This window comes from Peromyscus californicus, unplaced genomic scaffold (assembly GCF_007827085.1).
Source record: "Peromyscus californicus insignis strain IS unplaced genomic scaffold, ASM782708v3 Scaffold_11__1_contigs__length_118956290, whole genome shotgun sequence".
NCBI lineage: Eukaryota > Metazoa > Chordata > Mammalia > Rodentia > Cricetidae > Peromyscus > Peromyscus californicus.
In genome coordinates this window covers 95,511,361-95,537,183 of record NW_026294402.1, presented here as the reverse complement: position 1 = coordinate 95,537,183, position 25,823 = coordinate 95,511,361, and the positions used below count along the sequence as shown (strand labels likewise).

The 25,823-nt window shown below is 40.8% G+C and overlaps 1 protein-coding gene across 1 annotated transcript; it reads right to left on the bottom strand.

Moving 5' to 3' along the window:
* Window positions 1-431: 431 nt before the first annotated feature.
* Window positions 432-25,503, bottom strand: Msl2 (MSL complex subunit 2). The gene is made up of 2 exons (XM_052718308.1): window positions 25,053-25,503; window positions 432-3,774 (listed from the first exon to the last, which is right to left on the bottom strand). Exons 1-2 carry the CDS (start codon window positions 25,192-25,194, stop codon window positions 2,183-2,185), a joined length of 1,734 nt encoding a protein of 577 aa, XP_052574268.1. The 5' UTR covers window positions 25,195-25,503; the 3' UTR covers window positions 432-2,182.
* Window positions 25,504-25,823: the final 320 nt, after the last annotated feature.

Below are 25,823 nucleotides of genomic sequence, written 5' to 3'. Positions count from 1 at the left end.
AGAGAAACTTGTGCTAAAAACAACCTGAATTCATCATTGGCAATATTATATAACAATCAAGGTCCTCACATACTGATTTCCACTTTATCTCTATTGCCAACCTCCCATGCATCAAAAACAAAGCTAAGATTATCAAATTTGGGAAGCAATGAGGTACTCCATGAATTTTAAGATATTAGGAAAGTGTGGGAAATCTGCAAAATATAGCCTAATTATCCATGTGTACAATCTCATTTCTAGTCATTTTTGCAGCGATCATTAGTGAATAAAAAACAGATTTACATGATTATATAGCAGGGCATCATCTGGTCCAACACATACTGTTACAAACTTTAGGTAAATACATGTTTCATAGGACACTGCTACCACTTAAAGAATTTAAATAAAATTCCAAAATTTGGTAAGCAAATAAAGACAAGACAACTAAGAAGCATTTTCCACCATTTACTCTTGTTATCAAAAATAGTTCAACTCTTCTTGCAAAACAAAAACAAAATCGTACATACTGGACACATACATCACATTTTTCTTCCTATGGCTTTAGCCCACCCCCGCCCCACCAAAAGAGATCAAAAATTTTTTTTGTTTTTTTTGTTTGTTTTTTTTAAAAAGCCCAATGACAACAACAAACAACTACCTGACCACATTCACAGAAAATGACACCAGGAACACTACAAAACAGGAGGTGTCATCTGCTCTGTGTCCAAAGGATGCTTCTCCATGTCTTTATGAGGCGAGTAACCATCATTGAACATGCTGTGTGCCAAATCAAAACAACTTCAACACACCAGATCTCACGAGATGGTGAATGCAGTAGAAACTGGAACTTCCCTAGCAGTATTTTTCTTAAAATAAGCACTGCCAAAGCAGCAACTCTTTGAATCACAAGGTTATCTCTAAACCTAGTCAGTCCTTGTTTACCTGGGCTGTGCTCTTTCAAGCAACTGACTATAGACTTCCCGTCAACAGAATGTTTGTCTTCCCAATAAAGTTAATAGGAAGAAGTACATTAAAACTCAAACACAGTTTGTGCTTTACATGCAAAAGAGCATTCTAAAGAAAATCCTCCGAGCTTTACACCTACCTAAATGCACAGGCTTCATCAAAGCCATGTTTTAAGGCCTTGATAAAGAAGCCTTCATTATGAACAGCACCCTTTAAAAAAAAGAAAAAAGGAGCATATTCAAGGTAAAGCCTGTGGCAAATAAACAGGAAATAAAAATCAAAGAAGTCGTCAATGGCAATAAGTATAATGCATAAATCTGGGCACATTTGGGGCATTATTTCAAAATTAAATAAAACCCAATTTTTAAATTCTTTTTATATTTTTAAAAATTATGAACTAAATAAACTCAATTATGTTCAGAATAAAACAGCTCTTCACTTTATTTACCAACTAGAACATTGCTCAAAGTGAAAGGACTTAGGATTTTCTCATAGAAGTGAGTCAGATAACTAGAAAGGGGGCTGAACTCATAAATATTTAAAGCATAAACAGCTTAACATTTGTGGTCTGACAGAATTTATTTGTTCACTTTTTAAAAGACAGATTTCTTAAAACATTCTAATGAGGGGGGAATTTTCTTTCATAATACTGCTGATTTAAAAACTGCTACATACACACCAGTAGCCAATTTTCATGATCAGAAATGGTATTATGTCAGCACAAAGGTTGAGCTGGACACATCAGCTTTTCAACAGGAGAAATATCACTGCGGCATCTGAAGGCAGCAAAGGCTCCTGATAAACTAATGGCTACTTTTCCACAAAAAAAAAAAAAAAAAAAAAAAAAAAAAAAAAATTAGCACAATCTTTATGGACTGACTAGATACCACTTCCTTACATTTAATCATCAACTTTGATTATGCACAAAGCATGACCATAAACAATGAGGTTATTGTTATTTTCCTTGCCAAAGTTCATTTTGTATAAATCAGTTGCATCAGCATTTGTTCTCAAACTATGAGGTTCTGTAAGAACTAAGAACATATAGTTGTAGGGTTACTCCTCCATTATCTGCAAACTATTTCCCCGACACTAACACATATAACTTAGCAATGAAACACTTGATACAAGTGATCTATATGCAGGAGCTCCGGCAAGTTAAACCAACAGAACCATAGCTGCCGTAGAACTGTAGCTATTTCCTACCAGGGGTAGGTAGGTTTCAAGACCCACTGATTTAACAGTCGAATCTCATATCTATAGCTTCATCCAAACTTTTATCATCATGTGTACTGGCAGCTAAAAATGTCGTTACTGGGGACCCTGTGACATTAATTACACTGGTGCTGGTACTTGCATTACGCACAGCAATGCTAGTCACATTAATGCCCAAAGTGAGCCTGGTCTGCTCCAAGGCCTTTTCTGGCACCGCAAATGCCTCCAGCTTCTTCTCCCCATTGGCCATATAGGAGTTTTGGCAGCCACGACATATACAATCTAAGCAGGCTTTCCGGTTAGAGTAGCAAGGGCAGCGTTGGCCGCGGCATGTAAGAACACTTGGATTTTGAGTAGCACGCCCACATTTACATCCTTTCTTTTCCTGGGGCTTTTTGTACACAGTCTTGGTAGGACTTCCTGGCATAAAATGATGACTAGGAATCTTTTCCTTTACTGCTTTGTCTTTTTTAAGAATACCTGGCTTGGATTTAGAGTGGGATTTCTTGGATCCGTGTTCATGACTCTTTTTCATGCTTTTAGTAGATAAAAGTACAGATTTGCTGATCTTGGGTGTTGTGCCTCCATTGGGAACAGTTGCTATAGGTTGAAGAGAGATTTTGCTTTCCCGCTTCACTGTCACAGGAGCAGATGCCCCCAGGGTTGGGCCTCGGATAATGGTAGAAATTGGAAGTGGCTGAACTTTCTCACTGTCGCTTTCAGATCTGGATCTTTTTCGATTCAACTTTGCTACCTTCGGAGTTGCTGCTGTACATGATAACCCATGAAGTGCAGGGCTGGTAGACATAAAAACATTATGGCTAAGAGACTGGGAAGAAAGCTGCAAAAAAGGTCCATTGGATACAGTGGCTTCCAAGTTTGGCTGCAAATTAGGACAGCAAACCTCTGTATTTGAAACAGTTTCTAAACTTCGGAGTACTTCCTCAACACTCAGCAAGAGAGAGTCACCAGGTTTTATATCTTCACTGAAACTACAGATATCAATACCTGTGGAGCATAAGTCAGTGGCTACCGTGTCACAGACAGGTGGCAGGCTGTCAGACAGATCCTCAGTTTTTATATCAACAGTATTACACACATCAATCGTATTTGGATGTTCAGGTGAAGGGATGTTTATACCAAATCTGTCTATTGAAAGCCCATTGTAAGTAGGCAAACCATTGATAACAGAACTGCCAATAGCAATGCTGAGGGTGCTTTCAGACATTGGAGATAAACTAGCTTGAGGATCAGCTGTGGGTTCTGAGGTTGAAGGTAAAGGGGAATGTGTCAAACACAGAGTGAAGGATGAATCTGAAGGTTTCTCTGTCTCCTCACAAAACAATGATCCGTCATTAAGCAAAGCTAAAATATCAGAAGAACAGTCAACTGCTTCTATTATATCCCGTGCCAATGTTGTCTGGGTTATATATTCACATAGTTTCTTGTAGCAGTTCACTAGGATGCTTAACTGCTTGTTTTCCTCAAACTGCTCATAGTCTTTGCACCAGCTACATGAAGGTTTCATCATCATTTTCTTGCCTTTACAAGTCTTGCAGACATAGTGTTGGCAGGTGGAGTTGGTGGGTGCAATAGGATCTTGTAGCAAATGTCCTAAGGAGGAGGAGGAGGAAAACACAGATTTTAGTAAAACTCATTTAGTTTCAGGTAATAGAGTTCAGCTATTATCCTCTTAAAACTGAAATTGGTTAAACTCACTAGACTGGGGGGTGGGGGGTTATACACAGAGATAACTGGAGAAATACCCAACAGCTCTCTTCATTTCTGTAGTTCTCCATTCTGTTATCTCAAACCAGTCTTCCTTGATTCTGGTCGTGTCCACAAAATGTTATCACCAACCTTCTTACGGTCTTTTCTCCAAAGGCTATCAAGAGGTAAAGCTCAGTGGCCAAAACCCTTAAGGCCTCCAACTAACACAACATAATAGACAACTTATTGAACAATCAGTACAAATGTAATTTCAACCAGTTATTATATATATGAACCATAAACTTTTAAGAAGATCAAAACGTAACTACAATGGGCAAGAATCTCATTTGTTGAAAGAAAAAGGGAGTTTTGTTCAACTCAAAATCTTTCACAAGTCAACAAAATGAGGGAAAATGTAAGCCAGACACAATGGTGTACACCTTAAATCCCAGCACTCAGGAGACAGAGGCAGGTGGATCTCTGTGAGTCCTAAACCAGCCTGCTCTACACAGTGAGTTCCAGAACAGCTAGGACTACTTAGATAGCCTCTGGCTCAAAAGAACAGGGGGTGGGGGTGGGGGTGGGGGCACTTGTGTGCCACCATGCCTGGCTCAATACAAACTCTTTTCCAAGTTAAAAACTTACCTCTACACACTGTTGTGGGCTGTTATATTTGAACTGATTACAATAAATAAACCCGGAAGTAATACTGGACTCTAACTCTAATGACAGAATTCAAAATAACTGAATATAGTAAGCCACAGGCATCCTAAGTACAGCAACATATTATGAAAGTGAAAGTGGGGCTGGGTAGTTGGCTCAGCTGGTAAGGACACTGGCTAACGACATGTGTGATGCAAGCATGTGGAGCTGCACTCAAATCACCAGAAACCACACACACACACTGGTTGTAGTGGCACATGCCAGTCAACCTAATAAGCAAGGGTAGGAGGGTAGGATAGTGGGAGGGTTGTTGGAACTCACCGGCCCCCAGCTCCAGGTTCAATGAAACCTCATTTCAATGCTCTAAGGCACGGTAATAGAGCAGGACATCTGATGTCCTCTCATCTAGCCTCTGCCTACACACGACCCGCACATGTGTGCATACACCTCGTGCGCACACACACACACACACACACGCACACACATAGTGAAAGTAGTCTCCCAACCTGAGACTGCTATCCAATTACAAATGACCTAGAACTAAAACAAGGAAACAACGGTAGATTCAGTCCTCTTGCCATTCCTCACACCCCCACAGAAGCAATTGTTTCTTAGCTCCCAATTCAAATGGTTCATAGTTGACCCAAAGCAGTCTTCTCATCTTCTAAATCATACAAAAAAAAAAAAAAAAAAAATGTTATCTGCCATCAAAATTAAAAATCAAGAGAAGAAAATGTCCAAATAGTTTTGGCTTTTTCAAGACAAATATTTTTAAATTAAACATATACTTAAAGCAATCTGTAAGTCAAAAACATCATAAACAAAACTAAAAAGCACTTACTTAGCAAAAATAGAAACATATCAACATTTAGGAGAGACAGTAGTCCAAACTGATTAGAGGAAAGCTGTTAACTTTAAAGGGTCTAGCCTGAGCCAGGAATGATGACACACACTTGAAGTCTTAGCTACTTAGGAAGCTGAAGCAGAAGGATGAATTAGGCCTGGGAGTTGAAAAACAGTCTGGGCAAGCGTCTCTCAATCTGTCTGCATCAGAAAACGGAGTCAGCCTTGAGCCCTCTCTCCTTTCACTGTACTAGGAAAACACAAGTTCAAGCAGGACCAAACAAATGAAGGCCAGAAAAGGGTCTGGCTCAATCTAAACACACACACATAAATCCTTTTTTTTTTTTTTCTCTTAAGTGCATATACAACCCTGAGCAACAGGGACACATTCTGAGAAATTTATCAATAGACTCTATCATTACATAAACACAATGTAAACTACAGTAATAAATAAGCCAATCTCTCAATATGTCCTCTTGACACAATTCAAAACATGGTAAAAAACACAATATATATAAAACATTGCTGCTAGTGTCAACACACTACACTGTATTACAGCAAACTTTTTTTTTAGAACAAGTACTCTAAGGCAGACATGGAAGGGCATGTGTGTGAATGTTCATCTATGTCCTCCCCTCTATTTTCCAACAGGCTGTTCTCAAACTCACAAGGTAACTAAGCATGAAACTTCAAATCTCTGATTTTCTTTTTCTTTTTTTTTTTTTTTTTTTTTTTTTGGTTTTTCGAGACAGGGCTTCTCTGTGTAGCTTTGCGCCTTTCCTGGAACTCACTCTGTAGCCCAGGCTGGCCTCGAACTCACAGAGATCTGCCTACCTCTGCCTCCCAAGTGCTGGGATTAAAGGCGTGCGCCACCACCGTCTGGCTCAAGTCTCTGATATTCTTGTGCCCACCTCTCAAGCACTGGGACTGCAGAAATTGCCACTATGCCTGGTTTAAAAAGTGCTGGGGAGTCACCCCCAAAGCTACTTCATGTATGCTAAGAAAGCATTTTTACCAGCTAAGCTGCACCCCCAGTCCTTAACCTAGTGTTACTTCTGCTTATTCAAACCCATCTCTACTTCTACCACTGTCTGTGGCATTCATTGAGACAATCTTAGCTTATTTCCACATTTATCATCAAGAATGATGTGATTACTAAAAGTAAAACACAGAGAGAATGAATAATCAACTACTAGATGTAAGGCCTTTACCGGGGGAGAGAACCAGAGTATCAGCCCTAACTGGATAGTGACTGTAGAAGAATGGAAGACGACGACGGAGTCTCAACAACAGGTATATGAGAGGCAGTTTGGCCTCAGGTCACACAAACTGGGGCTGCATAGTCCTGCTTGGACTCTCTATGATCCCAATTTCTGAAACTAATCTGAAATGTTTTATGTAAGCATATGTGGTGGTGTGAATAAGAATAATAACTCCCATATATTTGAATGCTTAGCCATCAGGCAGTAGCACAACTTGAGAAGGATGGGAAGGTGTGGCCTTATTAGAGGAAATCTGTCATCAGGGATGGGCTTTGAGGTTTCAAAATCCCAAGCCAGCTCAGTGTCAGTCTCTCTTTGCCTATGGATCAGGATGTAACTCTTGGCTATTTCTCCAACACCATGTTTACCAGCTATAGCACAACTTGAGAAGGATGGGAAGGTGTGGCCTTGTTGGAGGAAATCTGTCATCAGGGGTGGGCTTTGAGGTTTCAAAATCCCAAGCCAGGCTCAGTGTCAATCTCTCTTTGCCTATGGATCAGGATGTAACTCTTGGCTATTTCTCCAACACCATGTTTACCAGCTGCCATGCTCCCCGACATGATGGTAATAGACTAAACCCCTGGAAACTGTAAGCAAGCCCCCAATTAAATGCTTGCTTTAAAAGCTGCCTCAGTCATTGTGATGGTATTAAAGAAAACGGCCCCCCTAGGGAGTGGCACTACTAGGAGGTGTGTCTTTGTTGGAGTAGGTATGGCCTTGTTGGAGGAAGTGTCACTGTGGGGGTCTCCTTTGCTCAAGCTTCTCTCAGTATGAAACATTTGCTTCTACTGCCTACAGATCAGGAGATGTAGAACTCTCAGCTCCTTTTCCAGCACCATGTCTGCCTGTATGCCTCCACTGCTACCCACCATGACAATAATGAACTAAACCTCTGAACTGTAAGCAGGCCCCCAATTAAACATTTTCCAAGAGTTGCCGTGGTCATGACGTCTCTTCACAGTATAGAACAGTGACTAAGACAACACAAATGCTGGGAAGCAGTGTTACTTTCTCTGTAAAAGAGCCCAACAAGGAAAAGCTCAACCTCCACACCGGAAACCTTTACTGAAACTGCTTGTGTATAACGTATGGCATGTGCTGTGGATGACTGATTGATAAATAAAACTCTGATTGGCCAGTAGCCAAGCAGGAAGGATAGGGTAGGTGGGACAAGGAAGAGAAGAATTCTGGGAGGTGGAAGGCTGAGGCAGAGAGACACTGCCAGCAGCCGCCATGACAAGTGAGATGTAAGGTATTGGTAAGCCACGAGCGACGTTGCAACTTATAGACTAATAGATATGGGTTAATTTAAGATATAAGAACAGTTAGGAAGAGGCCTGCCACGGCCATACAGTTTGTAAGTAATGTAAGTCTCTGTGTGTTTACTTGGTTGGGTCTGAGTGGCTACAGGACAGGCGGGTGAGAGAGATTTGTTCTGACTGTGGGCCAGACAGGACCAGAAAAATTATAGCTACAGCACACCTTTAATCCCAGCACTCGGAAGGCAGAGGTAGGTGGATCTCTGAGTTCAAACTAGATTGGTCTATAGAACAAGTTCCAGGACAGTCAGGTCTACACAGAGAAACTTTGTCTTGAAAAACCAATTAAGCAAAATAATTGAATGAATATAGATAATAAATGAATTATGTCTGTGTGTGTGTGAGAGCACGCGCGCAAGAGAGAGAGAGAGAGAGAGAGAGAGAGAGAGAGAGAGAGAGAGAGAGAGATGTGTGCGTGCGTGCGTGCGTGCATGCGTGCCCGCCCCTCTGTCCATCTATCCGTCTACAGAGGCCAGAAAGAGGGTTATCGGATCTCTGGAACCTGGAGTTACAGGCAGTTATGAGAAGCCCAATGTGGGTGCTGAGAACCAAACTCAGGTTCTCTGGAAGAGCAGTATTTGCTCTTAACTGCCAAGCCATCTCCCTAACACAGGACATCATCTTAATAAATATGTACTAAGAAAAAAATGACTACACAATAAAAAGATCCTGTGTATTATGGCAAATGAGAACAAATAAATTAACTGTTCTTCAATAATTAAAATGGTTATCTTTACAAGTTTATTTTCATTCTAACAAAACTGTGCTTAATACAGATTTTTTTCAGGCATATGTTGAATTCTAAACCTCTTAAAATGTCATAAAATATGACTGTGGAGCAGCTGTATCAAGAATAAAGATCAAGGAGATGACTCTGGGAAAAACTCTAGCCCCATGAAGCTCAAAGTGAGTCTGGTGGCCTGTATTACAGGCAGACAAGGGACTACCCATGGCATACTGGCTAACTAGACTAACCAGAACTGGCAAACTATGGATACAGCAATACCCTGCCCTCAGTAAATAATGTGAAGAGCCATCTGGCCTTCACAAAATCTGCATATATATGTACTCACATACACACATGCATTCATACTGCACACACAGTTGCCAATAAAAATTGAAATTATGAAGATATAATTAGGCTGGGTATGATGCTGTACACCACCTTTGATCCCAGCACTAGGGAGACAGAGGCAGGTGGATGGATCTCTGCAAGTTTGGGGCCAGCCTGGTCTACATAAAGAGTTCCAGGACAGCCAGGAATATGTAGAGACACCCTGTCCAAAATTAATTAATTAATTAATTGATGGATTGATTAATTAAAAGAAAAAACTAAAGCCAGGTATGCTAGCACACACCTTTAACTCAGCACTACAGAGGCAGCAGCAGACACATCTGAGTTGAAGCCACCCTGGTCTACAGAGAGTTCTAGAACAACAGGGCTACACAAAGAAACCCTATCTCAAAAAATAAACTCAGCTAAGAAAAAAATTAATATGAGGCCAGAGAATCCACCTAAAATAAAATTTTACTCTTGACATTACCAAGGCCAGGTCTGTTTTTAAATTTCTGATTAAGCAGCATTTGGAATCTGTTAAACTTATACCCATCCAGTTTAATGGTTTACCACAAGGCAAAGAAATGCCTCAAAACACTAAATAAAAACTAGTAATAAAACTAAGGTTTTTAGAAATTATTAGACCTCTAAATCAAATAATCAAGCAGCGATGCTCAGAATAGCATTAACCCCTTTAGATATTCCTAACCACAACCCTGTAACCTATTTTCTTTATAGCATCTAACACAATTATAATATTAAGAGAACAGAGTTTTAAAATAAGGAAAGAAGATGATACTAAAATCGGTGAGTATTTTAATCACCTGACCAAGTTGGGGGGAGTGTTGAACCTGTGATTCTCCTCCAATGGGTGGGCTCTACAAAACCAGACTCAAGAGTCATTTTGCTTGTTTTAGTTTTTTTTTTTAAAGATTTATTTATTATGTATATGGAAGAGGGCGCCAGATCTCATTACAGATGGTTGTCAGCCACCACGTGGGTGCTGGGAATTGAACTCAGGACCTCTGGAAGAGCAGTCGGTGCTCTTAACCAGTGAGCCATCTCTCCAGCCCTTGTCTTAGTTTTTTTGTTGTTGTTGATGTTGTTATTTTGGTTTTGCTTTTTCTCTTGAGAAGGGGTCTGGCTGATCTTCAATCTGAAACTATACCCATGTTTCTGCCTCCTGTACACAACGACATTCAGCTCCAAGTTATTATTTTTAAGTTCACTATCATCATTTTAACTGGGTACTACTATATTGAGACCAGTGATAGCTACACACATGCCAATTTGACAAGGGGTTATGGACTAAGAAAAAGAACAGTTCAACGTTATAATTTTGCTTGCTACTAAAGCCAAATTGTTTATTGAACATCTGAATGTCAAACCTCAAAGTTTAACTAAAACTATGACAAAATACTTCCTGATATTCAAGGTGGTAAGTCAAGTTTATAAGGTAAGTCTCAACAGGCAATTAATAGTATATATTTTTAAAACACCACAGATTATTAAGTGGATGATTTATAACTATACAAGCCCTCAGATTCATCAATGGGTCATGCTTCATTTCACATTCTAGCAAAAATTAAAGGAGACTGCCAGATATCATTTATCTTAATAACAAATGGGACTTCTATAGTATTTGTAGATACAGAGCACTTTTGTAATATTTCATCATTTTCATATTTTAGCAAAGCAATGATCCTTGTTCATTTAATTATTGACAATAAGACAATATACACTAGTCCATTATGCACAATTAAACTGATCCACAGCTGAACAATCACTTATTAAATTTAGAACCATATTTCATAAGCTGTTGTTCCATTGAACCAGGTCTGCTTTACTACCCTCTCTCATTTGTCTAAGACCGTGTCTCACTATGAAGCCATGGCTGGCCTGGACTCTGAGATTAAAGATGTGTTACACCCTGAACTTACTGCCCTCCCTTAAATACAATAGCATCTGTAAAATAAAATCATTATACTTGTGGAGAAATTTGGCTAACACAGCACTGCTTCAATTTACTGGTACATATACCATTTTTAAGGTGCAACTATTAACCTCACACAAACAGTATTCCAACACAGCACTGCTGTCATCCATCATATAAGCATCTGCCATACTCCAGATCTGACTTAGGATCTAGGGATGTGGCCCCAGTACGTGCATTTTTACAAAAGGTCCCCCAAACTCTAATAAGCAACAAATTCAGAAACCATTCATGGCATAACCTTTTGTTTTTGTTCTTTACATAGAAGCCATCTTTCACAGTAACAAGAATTCTTGGAGATCTTTCTGATCAAGTCACCATAGAAATAGAAAATGGTAAGATTAAATGCTTTTTAAGGAAAAAAAAAAAACTAGTCAGTATATGTAAGACTGAATATAAAATTCAGTGACCAAACATCCAAATTGTGACTTTCCTCTAACAAGAATATCGTTTTACCTAAATTATGCTTATAAAAGTACATGGTGGTAAAGGGGCTGGCAGAGAAGATTCAACATTTTGGAAGCACTTGTTCCTGCAGAGGACCTGGATTTAGTTCCCAGCACTCAAAATAACAGCTTACAACAGTCTAAAGCACCAGGTACACAAGCAGTGCACACACATACATGCAGGCAAATATGTATCCTCAATTCATATACAATTTTAAAATACACATTGTTTTTTAACATTTGAGACTGGGGAGATGACTCAGTGAGTAAGAGAGCTTGCCACACAAGCATAAAGATCTGAGTTCAGATCCCCAGCAGACACATTTTAAAAAAATAAAAATGGGAGGTTACAAGGGTAGAGGGTGGACATGGAAGGACTAGGAAATGAGTGGGACTGGGGTGCATGTTGTGAAATTCACAAAACATCAATAAAAAATTTATGGGAAGGAAAAAAGTATGCCACAATAAATCTCTAACTCCATCACTAAAGGACAGAAGGATCATTGGAGATGGCCAGCTAGCCTAACCAAAAGTTAGCAAACTCCCAGATCCAAAGAGAAACCTGTCTCAAGAGATTTGGTTAAGGACAATAAAAGAGAATAATATACAAAGGCCTCCAACTTGGGCTACATAGTGAATGATACTATCTCTATAGGTTTTTTAAAAAGGACAAAAAATAAGAGCCAAGAAGAGTTGCACACACTTACAATCCCATAACACAGGAGGGATCAGGTATTTAGGGCCAGCTTCAGTTAAATGAGTTTGAAACTACTTTTTTATGGGAGTGGGGGAAAATGCTTCAAGACAGGGTTTCTCTATGTAGCCCTAGTTGTCCTAGAACTCTCTCTATAGCCCAGGCTGGCCTCAAACTCACAAAGAGCTTAGATCCACCTGCCTCTGCCTCCCAAGTGCTAGGATTTAAGGCATGAGCCACCAATGCCAAGTGACAAATCTTGTTTATAAATTCTTTTATAAACAGACTAAAATACATTATATAAAAAACCATTTTATATTTGGAATTGTTTATACTAAAATATTTACCATTTTGTTTTATTGCTATAGGCTTCAGAACTGTACACACTTCAAATATCACACTGCAATCTCAGTCTTTATTCTTTTAAAAGTATATATACCAAGCAGCACTTTTTGCCCTCTAAAAAAAAGCTTTTAGAAATTCATTATGATTCTTATCAAAATTCCAATGACATTCTTCACAAAACTTTTTTTGGGGAGTTTTCAAGACAAAACTATTTTTAAAAGACCCCCAACTAGGGGCCGGAGAGATGGCTCAGCGGTTAAGAGCACTGGCTGTTCTTCCAGAGGTCCTGAGTTCAATTCCCAGCAACCACATGGTGGCTCACAACCATCTATAATGAGATCTGGTGCCCTCTTCTGGCCTGCAGGCGTACACGCAGGCAGAACATTGTATACATAATTAATAAATAAATCTATTAAAAAAAAAAAAAAGTCTCTGTGAGTTCGAGGCCAGCCTGGGCTACCAAGTGAGTTCCAGGAAAGGCACAAAGCTACACAGAGAAACCCTGTCTCGAAAAAACCAAAAAAAAAAAAAGACCCCAACTAGCCAGAGGAACATTGGGGGGGGTGCCAGTATTATTATACTACAGAGCAACAGTAACAAAACAGCATAGTACTGTCCCAACAGATACACAAGCCAATGCAATAGAACAGAAAACTAGAAATAAACTCATGCAGCTAGACACCTGGTTTCTTTCTTTTTTTTTTTTTTTTTTTTTTTTTACAAAAGTGCCAAAATTGTACCCTAGGAAAAAAGCTCCTTCAACAAAGGAAGGGCCAGGGAAACTACATAACCCCATATGGAACTGAGCTGTAGTCCATCTGCACAAAAGTCAGTTCAAAATGGACAAGTATCTCAGTGTAAGACCTGAAACATTCATGGTTCTAGGAACTACACACTGGGAGAGTAAACTTCAAGATACAGGCATGAGCAAGACCTCCTGGGGAAAAAAAAATGTCTTTAAAAGATCAGAAATTGTTGGAATTGACAAAAGTTTAAGAATATAACAAAGTAAAAATTTTTAAAAAGGTCAAACTACCTAGAATATAGTAATCAAACTCACCAGGTATACAGAAGCATAAAAACATGGCCCACAATAAGTAGAAAAAAAAAAACAATCTAGAACAAGCCTGGCGGCAGTGGCACACGCCTTTAATCCCAGCACTCGGGAGGCAGAGGCAGGGGGATCTCTGTGAGTTCAAGGCCAGCCTGGTCTACAGAGCGAGATCCAGGACAGGCACCAAAGCCACACAGAGAAACCCTGTCTCAAAATCACCACCACCAGCACCCCCCCTCAAAAAAATCTAGAGCAACAAATCCAGAAATGAAAGACAACAGAATAGATGAGAACATTAGAGAAAAAAAAGACTGTTCCAATGTTCAAAAATGCTTAACATACCTAATAATAGAGTTCTGAAAGACCTGAAGCAAAAACAGTTAACACTCACTCCAAAGAGAAACAGATACCCAGAGTAACAGATTTCAATATCATACTTGGTAACTGGCAAAACCAAAGGGTGATCAGTAAAGGCACAGAGGATCTGAACACTATTAACCACCTTTGGGAAGATGTCTTAACTGACCACAAAAATACAGTGTTCTCTGGCTGACAGATAAGATCAACAAGCCATTGTTTTTCTTATCCAAGTAACAAGGATTCACAAAATTATTCCGGTTCCAACATTAGAAATGTTATGATCTAGTGTGGAAAGCACAAGAAGAGCTTTTCTACATCCTTCATTCTTCTGGATTACAAACCCAACTACTTCCAAGGTCAGTGGGTGAGGTAAGGGGGGGGCGTGTAGGTATGGTGTGCTGACAAAAGCTGAGTGTGATTAAGGACAAACAAGTGAGGACATACTCCTATCGTCAAGGAGAAAGGCCTTTAGACTTTAGCCAATGATGCTTTAACATGAGAAAATGCTACTGCTGCAGGGTCTAAAAGCTTTCCAGAAAGCTCCTACAATGCTGATTTTTATGAGAACTACACATTTTGAAATAATGACCAACAAAACATTACTTTTTTGACCAATAAGAATGCCAAATTCATAACCAAATTTCTGTTGTCTCACTTAGTTGCCCAGGCTAGTCCTGAACGCTTATGTTCAAATGACCTTTCTGTCTTAGCCTCCCAAGCAGCAATTGAGTCTGAAAGCACATATCACCACACCTCAACAGATTTCTGATTTGTTTGTCTTTTTTCATAGTGTCTCACAACACAGTCAAATTTGAAATCTCCTGCCTCAGTCTCTGTAGAGCTTTAATTAAGCACATACAAACCTAAAACAGGCTTCAAATTTCAGTTCCAATAAACTTCATTTTATAATAAAACAGAAAACTAAATGCTTTCTACAGGCCACTAGAGCAAATCATTTCATGCAGTTATACATGACAATACTTGAACACAAAAATCTTCACTTAAAGCTGCTACAGTAGTAACTCAAAGATACTTCCTGTCTCAAAAAAAACAAAAATCTGCCTGCCAATAGTCAAAGGGCAAATCTTAACCAAAGGCTTTCTCTCCAAGAAAATCTGATAATATTTCCCTAAAGACCCATATAGGCATTGAAATTCAATGATGCCATGAAGATAACCCCCGAGACAGTCCACACCAACAATTAACTGTGAAGAAGACTCAGAAATTCATTAGATGGAATCATCAATCTGGTCTCTTCTAATCTTAAGAGTTCTGTATTATATATGGCCAGAATCTCAAGTGGTGTTCAGCAAGTTTTCTTGGGGGGCAGGGGAGGATAAAGAAAAGGCTTAGCAGTTAAGAGTGCTTGCTATTCTTGCAGATGACCATTCTGTTCCCAGCACCCTCTTCAAGAGGCACACAACCACCTCCAAGGGATCTGACTTCCTTTTCTGGCCTCCTCGGGTACCTACCTATGGATGACAGCACATGTATGTACATACACAGAGAGGGGGAGGATAAAAGTAAATCTTAAAATAATAATAATAATTAGATGCAGGCACTCAGGAGGCAGAGGCAGTTGAATCTCTTGAGTTTGAGGCTAGCCTGGTCTACTGAGTGAGTTCCAGGACAGCCAGGGCTTTGCAGAGAAACCTTGTCTCGGGAAAATAGAGGAAGAAAAAAAAGCACCTTTTTAGACTATACACTGAACCTCCAACTTTTCTTTTTCCTGAGATAGGGTCTCACTATGCAGACCTGGCTACCTCGACCTCCTGAGTGCTGGGATTAAGGGTGTGTGCCATCATGCAAGGTTTACACTTCAGCCTTAATTCCTAACCTTGGCTCCAGCCACCCCCAAGCCATCAGACCTCTCTCAGCCTTCAGTAACATACTGCTCAAATCTCTAAACAACTTGTTTTTGTCCTTCAAGGCAAGAGTTCCTTCCACATAGCCCAGGTTGGCTTCAAGCTCCTTAGTTAGCTGAGGATGGCCTTGAATGTCCTTCTGATTTCTCTGGGTCCTGGAGTTACAGGCACGTACAACTGTGCTCCATTTTATGGAGGACCAGGGATCAAATCAAAGTCTTCTCACATGCTAAGCAAGCACCCTCCAACTGAGCTACATATATCCCCACCTCAGTAACTGGTTTTATGAGATAGTCCACTATGTGACCTAGGCTGGTCTCAAGCTCCTGGCCTCAAGTGATGACTCTCCTGTCTTGCAGCCTCTCCAGTAGCTGAGACTACAAGTGTGCACAACTGCACCTGGATCTCGGAATACTGTTAGTTGGGATGTCCTCACGGATTTAAAACCTAGTCTACCTAATGTTTTCCCAAATTCAAAGACCTTCATTACTTCATTTCCAATACCAACTGAATTACCTTCGACCTCTTCTATTTTTCCCATGATATATATTAAACTACCAGACTTTGTCAATTCTTCAACAGAACTCAGTACAACTTTTTTATCAAGTAAATGCTATAGCAAAGTGCTATGATAGACGTTTATAATATTTTTCTCATTTACCCCACTCACAGGATAAGCACAACCAAGCCAAATTGTAATCGCTCATTCTGAAGAGTTAAAATGTTATGCATATAATATAATTTCCTTCACATTACTGGATGTTCTTTTTTTTTCCTTCTTCTGCTATTCCCTCTGTGGGGCTCTAAAATGGGTACATCTGTCATCCTTTCCTGACTGAATCTCTCCCTAAACATAAACAACTCCAAGCCCAAATTAACCTTTTCTAAACAGAATTTCAGTAACTAGTTCCAAATATTTTTCTCAAATGCAAAAGACCTGAAAATCTTTCTCTCCTTCAAGATGGATGAAAAATAAGGTCCCGCAAACCCATTATTCCAATTCCACAGATCTAATGTGCTTATTCAGACTCCGAATTTTAACAAATTAGTAGGTGACTGAGATTCAGATGGTCTATACAGCACACGGTGAGTGGGGAAGCGAGTAGGTCTAGTAGCAATGCAGGTTCCTCAACCTAACATCAAGGCTTCTCAAAAGGTCCCTATGTAACAGGGCGATACATTCAGGAAATCCTTTCCCAAAGGCAATTTCATCTTGTACAATATACACAAGTAGTATAATAATGTAATAATGTAATAGACTAACTTTTAAAATACTAGACAGGGGCTAAAGAGATGGCTCAGAGGTTAAGAGCACTGACTGTTCTTCCAGAGGTCCTGAGTTCAATTCCCAGCAACCACATGGTGGCTCACAACCATCTGTAATGAGATCTGGGGCCCTCTTCTGGTGTGCAGGCAGAACACTGCATAATAAACAAACAAACAAACAAGTAAATGAATGAATGATTCAAAAAAAAACACCACTAAAGAACCACCTTGTTTTCCACTCTAAGTTGAAGTCTTTCACCTTTCCACTTGAAGGAAATACTTTCTAGTGCTTTTCTTGGGAAAACCCAACTTGTTTAATAATCAAGACCATTAAGTACTACAGGGTTGGTAGCTATGCAAAGTGAATACTCTGGACAAAAGGTCTATCCAGAGTAGGAAAAGAGTAGGACAGCAGCCGGGTTGTGGCAGAGCACACCTTTAATCCCAGCACTGGGAAGGCAGAGGCAAGCGGATCTCTGTAAATTCAAGACCAACCTGGTTTACAGGACAGGACCGCCAGAATACACAGGGAAACCCTGTCTCAACAAACAAACAAACAAAAAGAGATAGCACAAAGACCAATTTAATGCTTGGTGGTTTTTTTTTTTTCAGAAATTTGCTATTTTTAGGCTGTGGTTGACTACAGGTAACTGAAATTGTGGAAAGCACAACTACAAATAGGGAAGAACTAATACTTGAGGTATTTATAGACCCTTGTTCATAATAACACTGTTTGAAATAGCCAAGAGGCAGAAGCAACCCAATGCCCATCTATGGAAGAATGGATAAACAAACACATACATACAACAGAATTATTCCTCAGCCTTAAAAGGGAAATGTCATGTGACATGACTTAGAGGAACCTAAGGACGTGATGCCAAGTCAAAAAAAGACAATATGATCCATTTATATGTAGCATAGTCAAATTCACCCACACAGGGCTAGCAAGATGGCTTGGAGAGCAAGTAAAGGCACTTATTGCCAAGCCCGAGGACCTGAGTTTGATCCCTAGGCCCCACATGGTGGAAGGAGAGAACCAACTCTCGCACACGTGTATGCACATAAATGCATATACAAACTAGGTGTTCAATTTTGTATTTTATAAAAGTAAAGAAGAACTGGGGAGGTGAATCACTCAGTGGAGTGCCTGCTGTGCAAACATGAGGAGCTGAGTTTATTCTCCAGAACTCACATAAAAAGCTGGCCCACCTACATCTCAGGGCTGGAGAGGTAGACAGAGGTCCCTTGGTCTTACTGCCCAGCCAAACAGCCTAGCTGAGGGGGAGTGGGGGAGGGAGATGGGGTGGGGGAGAGATATTTATTCCCTTTTTGTGGTGCTAAAGAATCAAACCCAGGGATTTGCACATGCTAAGTAAGCATTCTAACACAGAGCAATATCCCAGGTCCATGGTTTTTTGTTGTTTGTTAGGTCTATGTAGCCTAGGCTATTCTCCAAATCTGAATCCTCCTGTTTCTACTTCCCAAATACTGGGATTACAGTCATGTGCCACCAGACTCAATGAGAATAACACACTAATTATCAAATGAACTCATGTTTAAGAAAAAGGATAAATACAAAACGTTAATATACTACAACTAAATTATTCAGATGACCTTTAATTTAGTTTCTTTCTAAAAGAAATAAATTATAAAATAAGTCACTCGTGGTTATATGTTCAAAATACCTATCAGGAGACCCTTGATATTTATAAATTAGTTTGCTCTGACACAAAGCAAAGTATTTCTGCCCAAAGAAAACTCTAGACCTGGAAGAGATCACCATCACCATTCCTCTACTAAATCCAATGTGAGTCCACCATGGCTTTTTACAAACAATGGGAAAAGAAGCAAAATCAAACTAATTCTTCATAAAGCTAAACCTGTTCACTTTCACAGGTGTTAATTCATTCTCAGAGCACATCCTCCCTATGTTAAGATGCTGGAAAGGTCTCTTCATTCAACAAACACCTTTTGATAGTAGTCAGATACAGAGGACCAAGGGTGACTAAATCAAGGAAGACTCCCACCATCAGGGAGCCACCCACCCATCGCACACTCTAATAGCAGGCTAGGAAAAGCTGGCAAGTGTTCAGGGCTGTGAGCCGGCTCAACAGGCACTGACAACTGCACCCGGGCTTGACAACTTCAATTCAACCCTCCAGACCCACATCAAGATGGAGAACCAACTCCACCAAGCTGTCCTCCGACCCCATGGATATGCATCATGGACTCACTCACACTAATAAACAGGGTTTTTTTTTGTTGTTGTTGTTTTTTTTGGTTTTTCAAGACAGGGTTTCTCTGTGTAGCTTTGTGCCTTTCCTGGAACTCACTTGGTAGCCCAAGATGGCCTCGAACTCACAGAGATCCGCCTGCCTCTGCCTCCCGAGTGCTGGATTAAAGGCGTGAGCCACCACCGCCCGGCTAATAAACAGTTTTTTAAAGGCCTTAACACAAAAACAAAAACCACTGGTTACTATGTCAGACCATGTCAGTGGAAAATATTAGTCTCCACTCTAGGCCCTTACTGTTTAATAAGAATTGACACCTAAAAGGTAAGCCCAAACCACTGTTTCTAGACTCATAAAAATACCAGAACAGTTTCTATGCGCCAGAGCAGAAATTTGACCATAATATTTTATAGGGTTACAAATATCTCCCACAATAATTTGACTAATTTGACCATTTATCAAACTTTACAAAAACCTAAAATTCATACAGCATACTGGATCGATTCTCAGAACAAAAGAACCACAACTAGCTGGTACAGCCAACCAAACCTTTAAAATAAGACCTTAGAACACCCACTTAAAAACAGTACTCAGTACTGTCCTAGCCACTTCCTGTGATCTGGAAAGAACAGTAGTTCTCTTTAAATATACAAAGCAACTGGTAAAGAAACGGTGACATCGCTAACTAACACTTCAAAGAAAAATGATCATAAAATCTGTAATCCATGTAATCCAGTGAATATTCCACACTTAATAACTGACCTGTGTGTGTAGGCTCTTCCTTCATCATGGGATATTAAACACCCTGGGGCTGGAGAGATGGCTCAGTTAAGAGCAATGACTTCTCTTGCAGAGGAACCAGATTCAACTCCTAGCACCCCCATGGCTGCTCTGTGCCTCAGCAGACACTGAATGCACACAGAACAGATATACATGCTGCTGGCAAAAGACCCATACATATAAAAAGAAATAAAATCTCAAAAAAAAATTATAAATGAGATATCAAGCACCTAGTATATACCAGCCCAAGACTTTCAGTAGATTTGTTCTTGTTCTTAAAAGGTTTTCAAGACAGGGCTAAAGAGATAGCTAAACAGACGACAACACTCACATAGCAGCTCATAACCATCTGCAACTTCAGTGGCAAGAGATCCAGCAACACATTCTGGGCTCCGAGGGCACATATTAGGTATACACACATGTATGCAGGCAAAATGCTAACACACATAAAGTAATTTTTTTTTTAATGTTGAGTTTTTAAAGCCACTACAGCTAAGCAGGGTGACACATGCCTTTAATCCTAGTACCAGCTAGCTAGAGCTACATAGTGAGATCCTCTCTCAAAAAAGAAAGTAAGAGAAACACCCACCATAGGAGTTGGAGAGATAGCTCTCCAGTTACAAACACCTGCTAATCGTGGAAGAAACTGGGGTTCAGTTCCCAGAACACACTATTATTACAGTTCTATAGGATCCAATGCACTCTTCTGACCTCCTAGGGCACCTGCACACCCCTGGAACATACACACACTCAGGCACATACAGACAAAATAAAAAAATAAGTCTTAAAAAAATAAGCCCACATGGACATAACTCAAATTTAAGGGGAAAAAAAAAAAACAGATAAAGGAAACTAAAGCAAATTTTAAAGCAACTTGTGTACCACAGTTCAGTAGTGTAATGGTTTGAATGAAAATGGGCCCCCACAGGTTTGTAGGGAGTGGCATTATTTGAAAGGATAAGGACATATATGTAGCCTTTGTTGGAGAAATTGTACCACTGGGGGTGGGCTTTGAGGTTTCAGAAGCTCAAGCCAGGCTCAGTGTTCTGTTGCCTGCCAATCAAGATGTAGAACACTCAGTTACTTCTCCAGCACCATGTCTGTCTTCAAGACCACCATGCTTCCCATCATGACAATAACGTACTAAACCTCTGAACCTGTAAGCCAGTCCCAGTTAAATGTTTCCCTTTATAAGAGTTGCTGTAGTCATGATGTCTCTTCACAGCAATAGAAACTCAGCCAGGCAGGCCTCTAATCCCAGGTAGAGGCAGGCAGATCTCTGAGTTCAAGGCCAGCCTGGTTTACAGAGGAAGTTCCAGGACAGCCAGGGCTACACAGAGAAAAGGGGGGCGGGGGGGGGGGGGGGGGGGGGGGGAGCCCACAAATATGCTACATTACTGGGCAGGAAAGAGTGAAAGGAGAAGCACAAAAATGTCTAATAAACAGTATTTTCTCTAAGGACTTTCTTATATACACCAGAAAACTAGGATGATTATAAAAACTGCATTGAAAGGAATGATAAAATACCATAACTACTAGAACAAAGGGTTACAGAGGTTCAGAAGACAAAGAGAACTTTTCACTGGCCTGAGCAAGGGAAAATTCACCGAAGAAAGGGAATGAATTTTGGGACCGTTACAGAAAATGAGCATTATCTTAAAGCAAAAGAAACTTTAGGAAAGCCAGGCCCTAGTGGTGCAGAACTGTGGTGCTAGGTATTAAGAAGGCTGAGAAGGCAAAGTCACTAGTTCAAGACCAGCTAGTCAACAACACATCCTATGTTCAAGCCCCAGAAAGTGGGGAATAAATGGAAGAGAAGAGAAAATATATATAAAAACCATGTTTGTGAAGGTAAAAACATCTATTTGGCCAGAATAGAACAACTGTTGGGGAGAGCCTGACCACAAAACAGAGACAGGGATAGTCAGACATCAGAGGACCTGTTGAGATTAAACATCCTATTAACAGCACCAAAACAAAATTAAACCCGACTTTTACATATTTACTATTTTCATGAAATAAAACTGCACATGCATTCTATTATTGAGTTTATGCTTTTGAGGTAAGAAAAAAGAAGTACAGGATTGTAACCTGGTACAAAGATGAATAATGCTGGAGCTGAAGTCAAATCATCTTCTCTTTCTCTAGATAATCAAGGGCTTGTGGGAGTTGGGAAAAAACCTAGCGTCCCTATTACTGAAATGTCATTAAAGGCAGCCCAATTATAAGTAGAACCCACAAATCTTTTCCGTAAGATGAAAAGGGAAGGCGGCATGAACCAAAGAGAATAATCACCAAGTTCCAGTCATAATCTCGATTGTGCTACCAAGACTGAGTATTAAGCAAGACTACAGTTAACACTTAGGCTTTTCTTAGATGAAACTTTGGGACTGGAGAGATGGCTCAGCAGTTAAGGGCACTGACTGCTCTTCCAGGTCTGACTCCCAGCACCCACATGGCAGCTCACAACTGTCAGTAACCCCATTCCCAGAGGACAGACACCCTCTTCTGGCCTCCTCAGGCACAGCACACATGTGGTGCATATACATACACACAGACAAAACATCATACACATAAAAATAATCTTTTTAATGTAGCTTTATATTTAATGTGTCTTTTAAGTCTATGTTTAAATTATTAAGTCCATGGTTAATTAGACCACCACTACCATGAAGCTACTTTAAATAATTTAAAAGCCCACCTGGCTTGGTGGCACACACCAGGAATCCTTGCTCTCAGAAGGCTGAGGCAGGAGGTTCTCCAGTTTTAATGTAGTTCATCAGTAGAATGCTTATCTAGCATGTTGAAAGCCCTGGGTTCTACACTTTGAAATGCAAAAAATAAGAATCTGAAGTTCCAGACTCCTAAGCACCATCCAAAAAATCACCACTTCCCAGCAGAATTTAAGATCCACCATCTAGGAGATGACTCAGTAGTTAAAAGCACTGACTGCTCTTTCTGAGGTCCTGAGTTCAATTCTCAGCAACTACACGGTGGCTCACAACCATCTGTAATGAGATACGGCGCCCTCTTCTGGTGTGCAGGCACGCATGCAGACAGAACACCACATACATAATAAATAAAATCTTTAAAAAAATTTAAAGTCGAGTTTATGCTTCTTAAAAAAAAAAAAAAGATCCACCCATCTAGTAAAGAGGGGGGGGGCTACCATATTTTCACGTGTTAGCTGATAATGGCTTCACAGTATAGCTGTTTCTGCAGGATAGTATGACTATGTAGCTACCCTACTGACCTCTTTCCGCTACTTTACCGCTGCAACAAATCTATCTACTCTCCTCAAAAACAACACGGGGACGAGTGTCAGTGGAGAAGTTAGGTCGGTGCAGCCCCTCAATCTTAGAGCTCTCTATAAAGTAAACTCAGAGGCAGAGAGTGCTTCCATAGGCCCCAAGTTTGAGAGTCAGCACCACCGAAAATTAAAAGTGAGACTGCAGAAGAGAGTGCCGATAAACCAAGCAAATTCTCTGTACACTTTCCTTGGTTCTATTTCAACGGAAAGCCAAATGAGAATCTAGCCCTAAGTCCTCATTTTACCCAGCAAGACACTGCCGCCTAAAGCAGTCAAGCGATCTGCCCTAAGTGACTAATAAAGTATTCCGTCTGCACCCCTCATAGCAGTGCTAAACCACTTGGTTGCTTAAATGTTTATGAGATTAAGTACCTGACAGCGAAAATGAAATCTTCACGCTTTCTGTACCCCTCAGTGACCTGCCCTGAGCTATACAAAAAATGTTGGATGATCTTTAATATCGGTTCTAAGCTTCAGCCATTACTATCGAAAAATTACTCTTCCCCATTTAAAGTGCCTCCATTCTTAAATTCTGAACAAGTGGATTAACAAAACCTCAGAAAGTACATTAAGTGGAGTGCATCCTCAGTACCTTTCAGTACCTTGCTTGTTGCCCTTTTATTTGTATTAAACATTTCCTGCTGTGTGTGTCTGCTTTTTTTTTTTTTTTAATTGGTGGAAGATTTATACGACCTCAAGAGAGACCAAGGATAATCGTTCTGGTTTTTTAAGTGTCAACTACTTAGTTATTATATATGCCCAGTTAACATAAATGATCGGCTCTTTAAACACTTTCCAATTAGACAATATTGTTTTCTCTCATCTCTTAGAAATAACTCTTAAAGTAACCAACAGGGGTTAATACCCTTTGAACAACAACAAAAAAAAAAATCTAAAAATAATTCTCTGAAACCAGGTATGGTTGTGCATGCCTGAAATACCAGCATTCAAAAGACAGAGACACGAGAATCACAAGTTCGAAGTCGGCCTAAACTACATAGTGAGACCCCCGTCTTTCAATTAAAAAAAAAAAAAAAAGGCCAATCTGTCACCCCACTTATGTTAAAACTACAGAAAAAACTAACCTGCAAAAATCCAACCAACCAGAGTACCACCAGCTTCATTAGGTCACTAACCTTCAAGCCATTTGTTGTAGAAGGGGGGGGGGGGGGCGCCTGAGGTCTCTGGCTGGAGGTGCATTAAGATTATACCATCCACCCTCAGCAGGACAATTTAAGGAGAGCAAAAATGTCCCATGTATATGTCTTAACAATGTTTGACCACATTTAATCACAGCGGTATTTAATCAGTTCCTGCAGGAAAGGCTTAAAAAAAGAAAACGGCAGCATGCTGCTGGTATCTGAATCCAATTTAAAACATCACCACTACATGTGTGAAGCTGTCAAAGAATTTTTTTTAACTATATTTAAAAAGTAAAACACCACCAGAGAGATGGGTCAATTAAACCGTTTTGAACGTTAAAGCCGCCGTACCAAGTGGCTGGAAAAGGTTCTCCGCCTTTCTGAAACGCCGGGCAAAAGTCCCTGGGCGAGTTTCAAAACTAATGACCGTATACTACTGCACAGTGCCACCGCTTAAATTGAACTACCGAGTCGGCCGACCGTTCACGTTACTACAGCCAAAGAGCCTTAGAAAACAAGCCGGGAAAGGGGAACAATAAAGAAGCGTCTCACCGCAAACACAGCAAGAGAGGGACTGTCGGAAGTAAGGCAAGAGCCTGTTAATCTCTGTAAACGCCTTGGGGTCTCCGGGGTCGTAGTTGAGCACTAGGCGGCTCGCGGAAATGTAGAGAGCAGTAGCATTCACGGGGTTCATTGCAGACACTTCGACACCAATGGCTCTCGGTTGAAAAGAAATTCCGGATCCAAGTTTGTAAGCAGCCAGGGAACAATGGCGAATTTATAACAATTCGGAAGAAATCTGAGCAGAACCACTGGCCAGAGCAGCAACCAAAATCCGTGCAAGTTTGTGAAGCTGAAGCAATCCTCCCACACATGGGGCCTTGCCGCCCCTCCTCCGTCCCTGAGACTTGCAGACCGAAGAGAGAGAGAGAGAAAGAGAGAAACCAGCGTTCGAGTTCGTCCAAGACGGCTGCGGCTTGGGTGCTCCGGCCGGGATCGGCGCTCGGTCTAGCCCCGCGGCTCGGTGGGCGGCCTGCGTTCGAGCAGCATGTCCAGCCGCTGAGGCACCTCCGGATGGAGCTGGCGCGCACGGGAACGGGGCCGGTGGGGTCCAGGCGGGGCACTCTTCTCTCCGGCCGCGGGGCCCTTACTCCATCGCAGCGCCGGCGCGGAGGCAGCGGGTCGACGGAGACTACCGCGCAGGCGTCGGCTTCCCGGGTCTAGTGCCAGCAGCCGCGGCGGCCGAGGTTGCTGCTGCTGCTGCTGCTGCGGCTGCGGCTGGTGCTGCGGCGGGCGCGCGCCGCTGCCGTTCTCGCCATGCCG

Bases quoted from the DNA above. Each gene is read 5' to 3' on its own strand.
- Msl2 (XM_052718308.1), bottom strand. From the start codon at position 25,194: ATGAACCCCGTGAATGCTACTGCTCTCTACATTTCCGCGAGCCGCCTA. The intron at 3,775-25,052 runs GTGAGACGCTTC...CCTCCTCCTTAG, and splicing joins CCTCTCTTGCTGTGTTTGCG to GACATTTGCTACAAGATCCT.